The sequence below is a fragment of the Uloborus diversus genome, chromosome 3 (assembly GCF_026930045.1).
Source record: "Uloborus diversus isolate 005 chromosome 3, Udiv.v.3.1, whole genome shotgun sequence".
Classification (NCBI taxonomy): domain Eukaryota; kingdom Metazoa; phylum Arthropoda; class Arachnida; order Araneae; family Uloboridae; genus Uloborus; species Uloborus diversus.
In genome coordinates, this window is record NC_072733.1 from 200,890,241 (window position 1) to 200,908,198 (window position 17,958).

Here is a 17,958-nt window from a genome sequence, read left to right on the forward strand (position 1 = left end):
GATGCCTATCTTTTGTTTACTTTTCTCTTGGGTTAAACTTTTTCAAGAAAAGATAAAAGGTTTTTATTATTTTGAATTTAGGTTGTATTATATAGCTTAGGCCCAAAAAGAAACTTTTCAACTTATTTGAAGTTTCGAGAAGATGAAATTCCAATTCGGCTCATTTCAAGTATTACATACACAAAATGAAAAAAATATCTAACTAATAACTATATATTCAATTTTTGCTTTTCTTTTTCCAGAGTCCTCATTCATTACGTAGCAAGCATATTAACTGTAAATGTTGGCACAATATCGCACTTTCATAGAACATGCACTTCTGTTACGAAGAATAAAGAATTCAATTCTCAAAAACAGACATAAAAATACTTTAATTGACAACTTACTATACACAGAAACATTTTTAAAAACATATACCTGAAGTTTTTGACATGAAATTAACTGAAACAATTTAATGAGTATTGGAATAAATTATTCATCATTTACGCCATCCTGGTTGGATTCACATGCACACATTCCGCATTTTTGAATCCATATGATCAATGATGCAAGCAATGCTAAAAAAAGAAAATTTTCTCTTTGAACTTTTTGCTACATACAGGACTCTTCCTCGAGTATTTTTGGAAAGAAATTCCTTGAGTATCTTTGGATATATTTCTAAGAGATGCTAGAACTAAAAATCAAAATCATTTTGTGTTTTCTGTTTTTTCTTTCTCTTTCATTAGTGCTATTTTTAAGGCAAAAATAACTTTTATAATGGATTATATTTTTTATGTAATACATTGTATTAATATGATATTTATTGCCTTTTTTGACAAAGCAAACAAAAAATATAATTTCAATAAATTACTTTAGATTTTTGATAAATGTAGTTTTTATGCTTTCAAAAGTTGAAAAATTGTTTATCAAAACATTTTCTGAATAATTTTAATAATTAATTAATGTAGATGTTTGTCTTAAACACTTCAAAGCAATACAGTTAATAAATATAGTATCAGGTTGTATAAATTTAACTATAAAACTTGTGTGCATTGCAGGGAAAACTGAAGATCAGTGGATGCAATATCACATGTTTGACCATTTTTAGATCCAGGTAAAAACTGCTAACAGCCAAAAATATTTTATATTTTCAAATTTAGGATCAGCAATGAAAAAACACTGCTGTTATAGCATGGAAATTTGGGGGGGGGGAGAATCCAACCAAGAGGTTAACAATGAAAAAACAAATATATAAATAAATTAATATGTTCAATGTTGAAACCTATTTCATTCATTTTTTCATCCTCTTTCACAAATAACTTCAACAACCTAAATTAGAGAAAATAATAAAAATTAGAAAAATAATACTAGGAACTTTAAAAGTTATGTTTCATGCAAAAAGGAATACATATCATAGTTTAACAAAGACAAATATAAGAGTTGTGATACATTCTTTTGCTGTCCACAAACAAAAGAAAGCAGGAACCCATTTTCGGTGGCAAAAAAAAAAGGTAATATCTATGTAAACATAATCATTCCAACAAGGCTGTTTGTATATAGAATGCTATCCAAGAAAAATAACTTGAAACATATTACTGGGGAGGGGGGATAACTAGAGTATTTAAATAAAACCTCAAAAATCTAGGAAATGGAAGAGTTGATGAAGAAATCATTTCAAGGAGTGCACTCCTTGCATTCAATTTTATTAACCACTACGACCCCTGCTTAAATGCACGAAAAAGGTTAGAAAATACTCTATTTCTTTCTTTTAATTTACAAGAAGCTTTATTGAAGGTATTGATTTCATGTTAATTATATGAAAATATTTTTAAAAAATTGCTTAAATGAGGAAAGGGGAAATTTTTTTTAAAAAAATCTCTCTCCTAGAGATAAAACACAAGGCAAGATGTTTGAATCCAAAAATGGTCAACTTCTATAGAGTTAAAAAGGGAGCAGCACGTACTAATATAGCAGCAGTGTCATGGTTTGAAATTATGATATAAAAGTTAGCCTTCATTGGCACCTAGGTTTTTTTTTTTTTTAGTTTCCAAAATGTTCTGTGTAGGAGCCATTTAATTCATGTAACTTGAAAAAAATTTCTGCATAATGTATAAAGTCAGCAGCATATTGACTGGGTGTGAAATAAAGATTTGCAAGTTAATTTTCTCATGCAAAGTTTTGCATCAAAACTGACAACGGGGTATCAAATCATACTCGCCAAACTAAACGTTTGGGTTCAAAATACAACTAATGACCACTTATTTGAAACAATAAGCAGGGGCCCAGCCAAAAAAATGCTAAATACATATCAAACATATTTACAATTAAATCTTCTGCTGGTTTCAGAACTAAACCTCTTTTAAATGTAGTTGGGGAATTAAGATAATTGTAATGAATTTGTTTCCAAGAATTTAAAGTTTTGTAATGTGATATATTGATAAAATTCCTTGGATGAATTGCTGTGCATATAAAAAAATAAGGAATTTTTTAACACAGGCAAGTATAAACACAAGCAAAAAGGAACTACACATAAATGCTAACATAGTACAGGTTTAAAATTTTATACTTCTATACATTATAAGCTGAGATTAACGAGCTGAAGTGCTATCAAGAAAATGTTAAAGGAGTAAGTGCTGCTGCCAACTTAATATTTGTTGCTAATGTGAATGAAATGCTATATGGTTTTAGATTAAATAAAGATCAAACACTGGTAGCATTTTCTTTAAACTTGACACACTCATTCAGATTATAGCTTTCGTTGCTTAGAAAAATTTTGTTTACATATCATTAATATTTAGGGAGTAAATATTTAAATTTCCAACTAATCTTTACTTACCTGAAGCAACCAGAAACTTTTGCAATTTTAGTACATTTTTTTTTTCAACTGGGCACTTCACTTTTATTTTTACATACATTTTATAAATTGATAAAATATATGTCAAAATGGTTGAACTAAAAATTGTAATATTAACCTTTTCACTGCTAAGATACTGTTATTGAATACTGTTGTTATTATTTCGAGGCTTTAAGAATCAAATTTAATAAATGCAAAATATTATTATGAGACAAGATAAAGGGACCAGAATCTATTATGTGACAAGATAAAGGAAGCAGAATCCCCCTATCTTATTCCCACTGAGAAAAATATATTGCACTTGGATTTTGCTGTCCCAGAGTGGCCATAGCAAGACAAACAACAACCACTGACTCTCTATGGGCAGCTAGAGCAGTAAAAGAGTTAAGGCACCTGAATCAAATAAAACCACACTACATGGGCGTATCTGGAGGGGGCAAGGGTGGGCAGCTGCCCCCCCCCCCCCCCCGCCTTCCAATTCGGAAATATAGTCGACTCTCAATAACTTGAAGTCCCAAGGGATTGGCTAAAATGTCCGTGTTATCTGTAGTTCGAGCTATGGAAAGATTCTGTAACAGCCTCAAGAGTTTGGAACCAGATGAAAACTTAGAGCTAAAGGAATATTTGAGTTATAAGCTTCAAGTTTTTGAGATTTGACTGTAATTAATATAAAGCCAATAAACGAGAAATTAAAAAATTAAAAAAAACTGATATGCAGTTGCTACAATTCTCTTAACTTATCGGTGAGTTCGGTTCCAGTAACTTTGGCTAATTTTGAAAGTGAATATTTCTTCTTTCATAGCTAATTGAAAAGGGAAAGCTATTGTGTTTAGCTTGGTTAATACCATTATCATACCTGCCAACATCTACTGGGAAAAAATCCAATAGATGATTCCGACAGATTTTTCATTGTTATTTAGGGAAGAATAGGGATTTTTTTATTATCCTTCTCAGTACAACCAAATGTTTCTTACATCAAATACACTATCAAGAGAAATGACCAAAATCCAGGAGAATCCGGAAAAACCTGTAGAGTTGGCAGGCATGCGCTGTGAAATTAACACAAGGCTTTAAGCACCAAAAGCACTTTTCTACAAACTCTCCGCATAAAAGTATTCTATCTTTGCAAAAGTGTGTTACTACATGCGATCGCCCTCCTCCCCTTCCCAAAAATTGTAAATAAGTATAAATTTAGAAAAGTGTCTCCCTTCAGGCCCTTATATAAGAATTTTCAAGGGTAAGAGAGGGGGGGGGCGAAAGCAAAAACACTAAATGCATTTCATAGGGTAAAACAAGAAAATACACCACGAATGCAAAATTAGATTATTTACAAAATCTGAGAGGGGGCAATTGACCCCCCCCCCTCCCCATTCATGTTGGGCTGATTATGCTCTTGCCACACTAAGTTACAGACCATGGTGCTTGGCATTTTTTTTTTTTAATTTTTAAAAAGTTCTGGAAGCAATGTGAGGCTCAAAGGTCATTGATAAAAAACAATAATAATAAAATGGAGGGAAAACAATGCACATTATGCAGACTGGCATCATAAGTTATTATGAATGCAGCTGCTTTGAAACTGTTTAAGATCCTTTACATCAGAAGTTGAAACAAACCACAAACTCTAAAATAATTTATAAATACAAAAGTTTTCACTCTATTGCTTGCTCATAAGTTTTTTTTTCTTTTTTTTAATGGTACAATATTGAATTTTAAAAATAGAAGAAGTATCAATTTACAGTCGAACCTCCATAGATCGAACTTCCACATATCGAAATTTTCTATACATCGAAATCCCAGCACATTTCTATGTTCATTACATAGAAAAATTGTTTCTATATATCGAAAAAATCTCTATATATCGATTTTTTTTTCGAGACATTCGTATATTTTTTTTCCACTTTAGACTGTTTGTCTCATGAAAAATGAAGGTTAGAGGAGAAAATTACGTTCACTAAATGTTGCTACGGAACTCATAAGAAATCTGGGGTTGAAGGGTTGAAGGGTGTGTAGTTAAGTCGTTGTTCCATTCTGAAGTTCTTAAATTCCCTCAACTTTATTTCAAATCTTAGCTGTAACACTGTAAAATCAGTTTCAAATTATCCCTTTTTTTTTGTTGATTGTCATTTCTATTCTTCTTAGCTTCAGTAAAAATTATTCAAGTTAAGTAGATTATTTTTTTACTTTTCTCTCGATCACAATGTTAAAACAAAAATCCCCTAATGTTGCGATCAAGTTGAATTGCCGAAGAATATGAAGATGTATGGTTGGCGTAAAAATGTAATTTCTGTTAAATTTTTAATCATCAACCTTCATTTAATCCGATTCTCGTATAAATTATAAATTGGATTTCATACACAAAAATTAGCTTTTATTTTAATGTTTTAGGATACTTTTATGATAAAATAAGATCGTTTCCATATATCGAAATTTCTATATATCGAATTTTTTTCCGGCAATTTGCTACTTCGACATATGGAGGTCCGACTGTATATGCTTATTTTACCTTTTGTATGTTAGTCCCTTGCTCAGTTTTCATTGGTTATACCCAAATGAAAAATATTTGGTTGCATAAGGTTTGTTAATTTTTTTTAAAAAAAGTTTTGAAGTATTTTCTTGAAAAAAAAATAGTTTTATTTATAAACAACTTATTATTTAAATTAAAAAAAATCTAGAAAAATAAAACCAAGTATTTATTAAATCAAAATACTTTTTGCTATGCATAGCAACAAGGAAGCAGGCAAGCTTTTTTTTTATTAATTTGTCATACATTTAAAAAATATTTTTTTTTCTTATTTATAAAATATGTTTTCGAAGAAAAGCCTGCCTCACCATTATTTATCTCATTAAGATGTTTACATTGTGATAGAACAAAGTAATAATATATATGTAAATTTGAGTAGGATAAAGCCTATATCCTATTTTTCTTTGCTCTTTGATCATGAGAGGTTTCTGTAAAAAAAAAAGTAAACTCACAGGGTTCCCCAAACCATAAAAGGTTGAATATCACTGGTGTAGATTAAGATAATACCACTGCTAAATTTATCAAAGCAGCCATTGAAAGTGACCCATAATTTTAAAGATTTAAATGGCATAAAAAGTAAATTGTGCAAAAAAGCCAACCATCTAGCAGCCTAATGTGGCTAATTTTTAATAAAACAAGAGTAAAAGTTTCAGCAATATTTCTGCATGCTGACTAACCCTAGACGTTTCTTCTTCATTGTCAATGACAATGATTTTTTAAAGTGGAAACAAAAATGTTCAAACGTCTTGCCAGTTTTACTCTGTACTTAATTCAAATGATTCATAACTACAATTTCATTTTTCACTTATGTACCTTCCCGAGAAATTTTCGGTCTCTAAAAAACAGATAAAACAGCAGCATAGAAAAACATTAATGAAGGAGGACATGCATTGTGAGTATGAGTACTTATTCATAAAAATAATCTGATGATTTTTTTAATCGGCTTTTAGCTCTGTCATAATAGGGAAGAAAGGTACTCAGAAGCGATCGCTGCGGCAGAAAAATGGTTGTAGGAATCTTATGAGAGAAAATAATGTATGACCAAAACTTTGTTGCATAAACAACACATATTACCATTACAATTGCTACCAATGAATTGAGACTGTGACGGAATGGCATATAAATGTGAATGATGCATGAATGAGACACATATTAATGGTGAGTGCTTTGTTGTTAAGTTTTTAAAAGTAACATAAAATAATCACATCAAAAAAATTCATCAGTAAAAAATTAAATTTAAATAAAATGAGTGGCACTTACACTAGGCTCCATCAATACTGGGTCCAAACATCTATTTATTGTACTACTCATAATTTCATCAAGTAATACATGCACCAAACTGAAAAAGCAAAAATTAAAGTTTACTTATAATGGCAATTTTTACAAAAATGATAAGAAAACTATGCTAAAACCAAAGATATAGAAAAAATCAAGCTTTAAGAAAACAGAAAAGCAGATAAATTAACATATTATAAGCCAATAAAATATTTCCAAACTATTTTCAATGTTTCTTACTTTTCATCTGCAACAAAATGCCATAAGTATAGTTGTAAATAATGTATATCTACTTGAGCTTGCTGCAAACCAAACTTGCTGAATGTTCGCAGTCGAACACATTCAAGAAATGTCTATACAATTGATAGAAAAAAAATATTTACTATTACTTGATAAGTCATAAAGGTTACTTCAAGACAATCATGTTTGCAACAAATATGCTATTAAGAAAGCAAATCTAAAGCATAAGTAATTTTCTGGAGATTGAAAGTAATTGAATGAAAATCACACCAAGCTGTGTAGTCCTGAAGAGAGTAGAAAAAATTTAAAAGTACAATATCTCCAAATATGTGAAATAATACTGTGTGGGCAGGTAAACGGCAGTATATGCAGAAATAAGATTTAAAAATATTTGAAGAAAAGTGTTTTGAACTCAAAAATACTAACAATAGAAAAATGCTGGAATTAGACATTTTTTTCTCCCTGCTTATTTTTCAGCAGAAACTAACTAAGCAAGCTAGTACAATAAAGCTAACGTACAACAGATAACAAAAATGCAAAAAAAAAAATTGAAAAATGAAGATTTTGCAGTTACTGCCCTTTACCTGCCCACGGCAGAATACTATATGAGTCTTTAAAGTGCAAAATCTCAATAAATTATGAAATTGTGAGGTGTTTTCAGCTTCTAAAATGAAGAGAATTAGAAAGCATATGTTTGTGCACTAAAAAGTTTCAATTAAACTTGCATCAAATATTACAGACAATTAATGAAAACCTTTTAACAGTTAAAACATTCGAAAGTTATATATTTCACAGAAAATTGTTTCACAGTCCTAATTCAGAAAGTATATGTCATCTACATTATTTTCTATTTTAACAACTACAGAGTGCAGCAAGGAAATTTGCTGATTTGAAAAGTCAATAAAAGAAAAAGTACTTCATATATCTTGTCGTTGTAAACAATCAATCTCAAATTGATCGTCTACAACGACAAGCCCTGGACCAGTGGCGTACCTACAATTTCTGCTGCCCAGGGCGGTTCCCCAATTTACCGCCCTTTTGATGGGAAACAGTTAATACATTAAATATTCAAAAGTATTTAAAATAATAACAAGGCTTTAATTAAGAAGAAAAGAACCTTTTTTTTTCTGCATATTTTTCTTTCAGAAAAAAAAAAAAGGAATTCAAAGCCCCAGCAAAAACTTCCACAAGTTAAGTCAAAATTCTGAATTTTAGGCAACTTTTAGTAACTTAAATCGGAAAGAGGCTTGGAGATCTCTCCGTACTGTTAAAAATTCAGGAAACCTTTTTGGAAAATATGACTGTAAAATAGGGTGGTGCAAAAAAGGACCTTTTTTTTAAAATTCTGATTTTCACTGGTCTTACCCTCCTATTTAGTTCCTTTATGTAAAAAATAATTATTGTGAAGTTTGAACTCATAATTTTAACTTTTAGAGATGGCTCAACAGCCCCAAAGTTTGGTAATATTAATTTTAAGCAATAAACACAAAATGAAAAAAAAAAAGGTTTGGAAAGCAATACAATTTAATTTCATTTAAATCTTTAGCATTTTATAAGTTTAAAATTATAATACCACAATTATATTTAACTCACTATGGATGTGATTGTGCTAATACCTACCAAACTATTTTTTGCTATCGATATAAACGCAGAAATGTTTTCGACAACCTGCAACAAGATGTGAAATTAATCTTGATGGTTATTATTTTTTCATTCAACTGTTTTATAATTTATATTAATTCCTTTCAGCAAGATCATATAATGACCGACTTCCTTCAATAAATTTTAGTGCTTTGTGATAATTCTCCTAAGACCCGCAGATTTGTTTGATCTCCCAAGTTTTGCATGGTTAAATGTGTCCGGCAAATTCATTTTTTGAGTTAATCAAGCTGATCATAAGTTAGAAAGTCTTCAAATTTCATGATATTTTTCGGCATAATCTCCGGTACTTACTTTGCAGCATTATTTTTTCATTCATTTCTTGAAAGGTTTTACCAATTGTCTTCTATTCAAGTGTGTCACTTGATTGTCAAAAGAGCCATGCAATTTTACTTACTTCTTCATCATTATTTTTATATTGCAATCATGAAATTTAGATTTCATTAAATTGAAATTATTACAAAGTGCATTCTAAAGTATAGAAGTTGTCCATTCAAGGTTTTAAATAAACACGTTCTGCAAATCTACCTTATCTTTGCAATCCAATATCTTCTACTAAAGTGATGGTGAACTAGTGGTTGAACATTTATATTTTAAACCAGTGCAAGATTTTTAACGTTCGTTGAATATGGTGCATAGCTCTAGGTACAATAAATCTGATTTGAGGAGAAGGGGTTTTATGCTGAACTACTAAAATATTGGTTCAAGAAATTCTCGATACTCATCTCTTGAGTAGGAGTCAAGACAGCAATTTTTGAACAGATTGTGTTCTATGGTCCTTTACATCAGCCTCTTTTCCTTATTATTGAGTTTTGTAATGCATTTATTGTTATCAATGCACTTTCAGCAGGTCTGGAATTGGTTACAGAAAAGTACTTTTGGTGTAGAAGAGAACCCTGTGCATTCATTTAAATAGGCCCCAATAATCATTTCCATTATGTGGTGTTAACATTCTATAATTAATTATTTCTTAATTCTTTTTTACCAGTAAAACAGATGCTTTGCTTTTGCCACTATTGATGCTTCTTCGGTCTAAGCACAACACTTGTCAACTTACAAAATATTGTACAGAATTGCATAAACTGCAATTTTTTACAAAAAAACATTTGTATATTTGCAGAATATATTTCATGGCTAATGATGAAACAGTGTACATAAAATAGCAATTTTACAATGTAATTAATTTCTATTAGTGGAAATTGCAATCATATTTGTTATTAGTTAGTCAATACACTTTTATTCGGCAATGATGCAAACTTCATCTGCTTTAAACTACCTTTAAATATTATTCAAATGTTATAAGATTTTGTCCCACTTATTTACTTATGCATTGGAACCAAATGGGAAGGTCAGCCTCAGAAAATTTTCACCTTCATAATTTTGCACCACCCTACTGTAAAGTGGAGTGTTTACAGTACAGAGAAAATTTATAGTAAATTGTACTGAAAAAAATAAACGATTGCAGCGCCAATTGATACACCACATGACTTACAATGCAAAGCAGATAATATCACATTTACTCTTCCTCATTGTGTTCCAACTGGTATGGTGGATGGTGAAGTCGCCTACCAATATGAAGGTCTCAAGATTGAACCTGCTGTTTGCATTTTGCGTTTTTTAATGCTTGTTTATACTACCATAAAATTTTACAGTAAAATAAGATTTTATGGTAAAAGTTACTGGCAACATGGATGCAGTAACTTATAACATAAAATTTCAGGATTTTTTCGACAGTGGCAGATTTTTTTTTTCCTTTTCTTTAAGTTGGTTTTATCCTTTCTTTGGTGACGTTAGGGAGTATGGACTTCTCAAAGCAATTTTCGGAAATTGAAGTGTTAAAAAAGCAATTTTAGGCTATCTTTGGATACGTGAGGAGATTGGGGAAGGTTAGGGGGTGCTGTGAGGAAAGTTTTTCAATTAAACTGAAAACATGCATATGTAGGCTGTATCTAGTGGTGTAATGCCTTCCCCTAACCCCAACAAAGACTGGATTTTCATCAAATACCTTTAAACTTGAAATCAGTTTTCGGCTATCTTTGATGACATTAAAGAGAATAGGGAATGTTCCGGAGCTCTATGGAAATTTTTCGATGTTGAAGTTTCAGAAACGCAATTGTAAGCTATCTTTGGTGGCACAAAGGGGTAGCCAAATATTTCCAAAAATGTTGGGAAGTCAGATGGCTCTCCTGCCTCCCCTTTAAAGTTTTTGAAAATGAAGTCCTAAAAATGCGACTATAGCCTTTGTTTGACGGACAACGTTATGAGAAAGAGATTGGAGGGTTTTCTCACCCGAAATCTTTTTTGAAACTGTTGCTCATTTTAAGCTCATCATCATTGAGAAAAAACGGTTTTGCGGGCTTCCCTCACAAATTTCTAAAAACGAAATTTGGAGCCAGCTGTGATGACGTTAGGTGATTGCGTGGACATTTTGGATCGCTTCCTTAGAAATTTTCTTGAAATTGAAGTTTAAAAAACTCAACTTTAAACTATTTTTGGAGACATTAGATGATAGATGGGTATTTTAAAGTAAGAAGTTGATGTCCAAAATACACATTTTAGACTATCTTTATCACGTTACAGGAAGGGTCAGGGTTTGACTGCCCTCAGGAATTTGTTGGCATTGAAGTTTTAAATACTCAATATTAGGCTAAAAGACAAGATGTGAAGGGATGGTGTGAGCGTTATCCCTTGGAAATGTTTTGAGACTGAAGACCTAAAACTGTACTTTTGGGCTGTTTGCTGACGTTAAGGGATCGGAAGGTTCGGTTATTCTTCCTGAAAAATGTGACATTTGTTGAGGGTTTAACTTCATTAGGTCAGAATTCTCAGGCCTAAAAACACATTTTAAAGCTTTTTTTGGCAACTTTAGACAGCAAAGGGGGAAAGGGAGGGTTGAAAATGGAGCCTCCAAAACACTGTTTTAGGATATGTTTGGACAAGTTTAGGGAGGAAGGGATGGTAAGTGACCCTGCTCTGAAATTTTTTCAAAATTAAAGCCCTGAAAATGCATTTTAAGCTTTGTGACATTAGGAAGGAGAGTAAAGATCGAGGAAGTTTAACTAGTTTGAAGTTTTAGAAATGCAACTTTAGGGTCTCTTTGATTTCTCAAAGGAAGTTATAACTCCCTTTTGGATATGTGCTTGAGCTTAATGTTGGCAAACTCAGAAGTTGATGCCACCCAGGGTATGAGCAAGACTTACCCCTCTTCCCTTCCCTTGATCCAGTACTGCTATATTACCAAATTTGGATGATTCTCTGTTTCACTGATAGAGGACAGTAAGATCAAGAGGCCCTTTACATTCTATTAACCATACTGTGATTCACGAGAAGAAAAAGTTGTGCATCAAAAATCATTACTTTGGATGTAAATGTGAAAGGCTTTGCCTAGACATCATTTTACTGATTAAAAACCTTTCATTAAAATAAATGACTAAATGTGAAACTCATTGTTTAAAGGAATTTGTTGATATAAAACAGTAATACAAGCAATTATTATTTGAGTTGTGAATAAGTGCCTTAATAAAATGAGCATAAAATTGATTCTATCTTAATGAAAACTTTTGTAATCAATGACCAAACAAAACAAACTGTTGATACAGATAATGCCATCCTGAAAATGTACAAGAAATCGCCCACCATTTCAGACCTCTCTCCTCTTATTCTTGTTCTCACTTTCCATTAAAAAAATAACGTTTTATTTTTCCTTTTATAATAAGGTGGTTTCCAAGGAACTTTCTTAAAATGAAGTGGTAGCTTCATGATCTCGAATAGATGTGAAATGTATTGTTTCCACCGCAATAGTTAACCTTAACAATAAAAAAAACTAGGTCCCTGAACTTTACACTACCCTCTCCCTCAGCTTGTAGCTTCAGACGAACGAAGAGAAAACACAAACAATAGTGCTGAGATGTCTACTAGAAAAACACATGCTTTGTATTAGTGTAATTTTATTATCATAGTCTTACCAAAACCTTACAATTCAAAAAACTTCTTTTCGCCTCCAGTAATATCAAAAGCATGATTTCCTCATTGGGAAAATACATTAATTTTTTTGGATCAAAAGTGTAAAAATGCCGCCCCCAAAAAAGTGCCACCCGGGGCCAACTTTACCCTCCTCCCCTCCCTAGCTACATCACTTCCCCGGACCCTGCAAAACCTGAAGGATCACATCCGGCCAGCCATCGCCAACATTCCTGTTGATATGCTCGAAAGAGTGGAACAAAACTTCAAATCTAGTGTAGATCAGTGCATCATTAATGGGGGCCACCATTTGCCTGATATAACCTTTAAATCTAGTTAAAATAAAAATTCAGAATGTATACAATATCTTATAAAAAGATTATTGACTTTTTAAATCAGCAAGTTTCCCTGACGCACCCTGTATATACATTACACTTATTATTAACAAGGGGGAAGACTCTCTTATTAAGTATTATAGAAATGCTAAATGCTCATTCTTCAAGCACTTGCACTCATAGAACAAACATACTGCTTTACACAGATTTGGAACTTTTTATGCATTCAGTTTATTTCCTTACACCTTAGACGAAATATTTCACAGTATTTTTCTCTGATAATGAAACAAGTATTTTAGACAAAACAAGATATCTCACTGCCATACAGTTACACAGCTTGTGAAGTTATTTACTTGTAGAAGCAAAATATTTAACATGAAAATCGAGTCATGGTAAAATCACTGAATGGCTAAATCTAAATGATTTCATCCTTTTGGTCCGTCAATAGTCACATTTCATGAAAAATTGAGTTTATCCTCAAGAAGAGCAGGAGTTAAACTAATAATGATCACACGGTTGACAAATATATAAAGGTTGCAACTTTTTGTTTTATGGGATGGCACTAGTGCGAGTGGGGAGGGAGGAATGCAAATGATTTTCGATAAACACAAGTGGAAAAACATTGTTTTTAGAGCCAAAAACAGCAAAGAATTATTGTTTTCAATTTCAGCTGTGGACTGGATATTAGAATCAATGGAATTATTCATATCAATGACATTAGGGACAAAGTCTAAGATACGGTTGAAGAGCATAAAGGCATCATCATATATGATTCAAAGTGGAAATCTGATTGATTTAAAGAGTTTTTGTTTAAAATAGTTCATGTAAATCTAGCTGAGGGATGAGCTCTAGGGGTTGCCCATAGCTAGACTCTCAGATTGTTTTTAAAAAGGGCTAATAGAGACAAAGCTTCTATGTTTAAGACACAATTTGTTCAGACCTATAAGTACATTTCATGGTCAGTGGGATGAAATTATCCGAGTCTTTATTCAAGATAAGTACTTCAGTTATTTTGGCTCACAATTTATGACAACCTAAAATCCAGGAAAACATTTCCTCGCCATGTTTTGTCAAGAGTTTACATGAGCACTACACAAAAGCTAATGAGATTAAACTCACAAAAATAATAAAAATATATTAACAACCAGAAGTACTTTAAACTCCCGAAATTTGAGGCCTCCAGAATTATTAAATGTTCTGCAAGCTTGACCTAAACATGGCAATTTGTTTCATAACGCTGATCCACCATATTGGAGCTCTTTATTTGAAGGATCCTAGTTCTGCAGGATTTGGATCTTGGAAGTTGAGAATTTTGCATATGTTAGGTTGAAAAACATGTCCTCAACTTTATAAAACTTTATCCAAATTGGAGATGGTTTGGTAAGAACCACTTGGTCACTTGACATGGAATGATTCTATAAAAATAAACCTACCTAAAATGATTTTTTTTTTTGGTCCCCACAAAATTTTCACTTACACAATGTATTTTAAACCTGCTTATAGCAATAATCACATTTCAATCGATTATTTCAAAAAGGACATAAGTCACCTTTTTTTTTTTCAAAATTGAATTAGCTGTAGTTTGGAACATCATATTAAAGTGAAAATTTTCCCAAGAAATAACGTTAAAATAAACAAGTTTTTTTTAACACAGTTTAGTCTTATTTCAAAGTATTTTTTGATTTCCTGCTTGATTGTTTATATGTTTTCAATTATTTATTGCGATTTTTCAAAGATGAGTGTTTTTTTAGCTTTTTGCAACTTTTTCTTATAAAATTTACCAAAAATTGACTTTTTCAGAAAATGTGATGATATTTATTATAGTTGAGAAAAATACTTCAATGTACGATTTTAAAATGCTTGTAGAAATGTACATTGATATTTCCGAAAGGTGTGCCCCTTCAAAATAGCATGTTCCAATTTTGGAACATTGGCGCTTTTAGGGAGTCAAATTTCCAAGAAGTAAATCATTCGACTTCCAAGGGGAAATTTCATTTTTCGTAATATATGTTTCTTTTTTTTTCATTTTGAATGTACTCTGATGTAGATGTTGGCAAAACCAAGTTTATATTTTGAAAGGATATGACGTTTCGTTAGCAAAGAAAATAATAAGTCTTTTGTTTGACGGACTATATGGCTCCGAATCCACACCTGCTCGGACAGCTGCATTGTCACGCGATAATAAAAAATAATATTAGTGAGCGTTTTATTCTTCATATTTTAAATGCAGTTCATTAATTCGCTAGCTTTGTTTTCGGGCGAAACGAAATTTTGTTTGACGTATACCAACTGTTCATAAATGTTAAAAAATGTCTACAAGATTTCTTACTGTAGAACAAGCTGTGGCTTATTTAGAGACATTGTCAGATTCGGATTTGTCAGATGTAGGTATATGCCAATTACCCCCTGATAAACTAGGCAATATCACTGAGGAAGAATAGATGTTGACAGAGATGAAATCCTACAATTTTTTGGTTTGTTGCTATTGAGTGGGTACCATTCTGTTCCTTCTGAAGATATGTATTGGAGCAGTGCAGAAGATACATCTGTGCCAATTGTACCAACAGTTATGCCTCAAAATCGTTTTCGAAAAATATAAAACAACTTTCATTTGATGGACAACCATGAATCAAAACAAAATGACAAACTAAGAAAAGTTTTCCCTATTTACGAAGAATTGTGTAAAAACCCTCAACAATTTGGTGTATTTCATGAAAAATTGAGCATAGACGAATCTATGGTTCCCTACTACGGTCGGCATTCATGTAAAATGTTTATTAGATGAAAACCAATAAGATTCGGCTTCAAAATTTGGATGCTGTGCTCTTCAAGTGGATACCCATATTCCATGGAGATTTATTCAGGCAAAAAAGAAGGATCCCCTCATGTGCAATTAGGATCCAGAGTTGTAAATGATCTATTATCAGTTTTGACTGACACGTCTAAGCATGAAGTATACTTTGATAACTTTTTTACATCATATGACTTAATTTCTCAGCTATCAAAAAAAAGTGTACGAGCAACAGGAACAATTCGTGAAAACCGAACTGGCCATTGTCCACGGAAATCCAAAAAAGCCCTTTCTAAAGAAGATCGCGGAAATTTTAACTATCGATCTGAAGGATCAGTGTAAATGTGCAGCTGGAAGGATAATGCAGTGGTTACAGTAGTATCTAATTGTTATACACATGAGCCACTTGCATCTGTAAAATGTTACTCAAATGCCCAGAAATGCATGATAGATGTGCCACAACCTCATCTTATCAAGACATACAATGAAGGAATGGGGGGTGTGGACGTCTTGGATAAACTTTTAGGGAGCTACAGACCTCATTTGAGGAGTAAAAAATGGTGGTGGAATCTTTTTAGTAATGCTCTGAATATTTCAGTTGTAGCTAGTTGGTTACTTCATTGTGAGTTACACGAAGTCAAGATGAAGCATTTAGAGTTCCGAAGAGAAATAACAACTGACCTCCTAAGAAGAAAAGTACGGGTAGAAAGTCATCCAGGGCCTCGTTGTCATTTACATAAATGATCAAGAATGTCTGACGGACATTATATTGTATCTGCATCTCAAGGACGTTGCGCGGTGTGCAAAAAAATACGACTAAGAAATGTTTCCATTGCGACAAACGACTTCACCAGCAATGCTTCCTTTCTTATCATGGGCATTAGATATTTCTGTATTGGATTTTCTGAATTCTGATATGTACACAAATGCAATTTAAAATATTATTTTTACCACAATAAAGTATGCTAAGATAAAAACCGCATTCAAAACCTCTTAGTTTAAAAAAATTCTCTGAAAAAAAAAAAAACTTCATGCAAAGCGCCAATGTTCCAAAAATGGAACACACTGAAAATCATAGTAAAAAAATTTTTTCTGGAAATTTTATTTTATTTCTGTATTTACTAGACATAAATAGACATAATTTCAAAAAATTACTCAAATTTGATCATCCGTCAATAGTTCGGCGGTTAAACGGTTAATGTATAGCCTGGAGCAAAGGAGGATCAGAGGGGACATGATTATGTTGTTTAAATTCATCAAAATGAATGATGTTAATAGATTAAATTTTTACACCAAAAGCAGGACGAGGGGTCATTGTTTTAAGCTATTCAAATATCAGGCTAACCTGGAAATAAGAAAACACTACTACTTTAGTAGGGTTGTGGGCACTTGGAACAGCTTACCCGAAGAGGTGGTAATGAGCAAGGGGGTGGATAGCTTTAAGAGGGCCATTGATCTTCAATGAGGACTAATAAATTGACTATGACCAGCCTAGCTGGGCCAAGAGCCTGTTGCTGGTCGTCACATTTGTATTTGTATGTAGAGAAATTGATTATTGTAGCAGGGAAGTCGATCCTTGTACAACAAAGCACTTTATTTAGGGGTCACATTTTTTGTTTAGTGCAGAAAGAGACTTATGCCCTTTCTGCACTAAACACAAATGGAGGAATAGTAAGACGCAATGCGAATCAATCGCAATATCATAGAACTAGATTTTTTGGCATAGTGAAAAAAATAAATAATTCTTTTGATCTAGCATTATTACGGTAATGGTAGGTTCGTCAGTTAGGGGGGATTCAAAATCATGACCTGGGTAGAGACAAGGCAGAAAAGTTTTGAAATGAAATTTGCTAATTTCTCAGGGATTTTATTAACATCTCAGTAGGAACTGCAAAAAAACTGTTCGCTTTCAGTGAGATATACACTGTTCAGAATAAGAACAACACTACAGGAGACTTTTTCTAGAAATAACACTGAAGAAATTTCACAAGACTGCTGATGACTTTCCACTGAGATGACATTTGTTTGTGCTTTGCGACCAGGATTTTGGGACAGTAAAACGAATGTCAAACAGATATGACAGATTATTACTATTCCAAATCCAATCTCTTATAAGTGAAATTCTGAAATTACATCAAGTTTCACCGTCAAATCTGATGAAAACAATGAAATCTGTAACTGCTAAAACAGGTGCAGTTCATTTTTTAAGAGGACTTATCTCTCGAATTGAGATTTTGGAAAAAGATTCTACTGGGCGACAAATGCTTCCAATTATCAACATTTATTATGTTTATATATTCGATAGAACATCAAAGGAACGGTTTTAGACTAGCTATTTCATGAA

At 32.2% G+C, this 17,958-nt stretch overlaps 1 protein-coding gene across 2 annotated transcripts in view; it reads right to left on the reverse strand.

Moving 5' to 3' along the window:
• Positions 1-354: 354 nt before the first annotated feature.
• Positions 355-17,958, reverse strand: part of LOC129219378 (vacuolar protein sorting-associated protein 51 homolog) — a 231,071-nt gene continuing 213,467 nt past the window's right edge. For both annotated transcript variants that reach the window (XM_054853753.1, XM_054853754.1), the window contains exons 19-21: positions 6,870-6,982; positions 6,615-6,693; positions 355-1,308 (exon numbers count right to left, since the gene is read on the reverse strand). In XM_054853753.1, the coding sequence (XP_054709728.1) occupies positions 1,279-1,308; positions 6,615-6,693; positions 6,870-6,982 (222 nt within the window). In that variant the 3' untranslated portion in view covers positions 355-1,278. The remainder of the gene's footprint in view (positions 1,309-6,614; positions 6,694-6,869; positions 6,983-17,958) is intronic.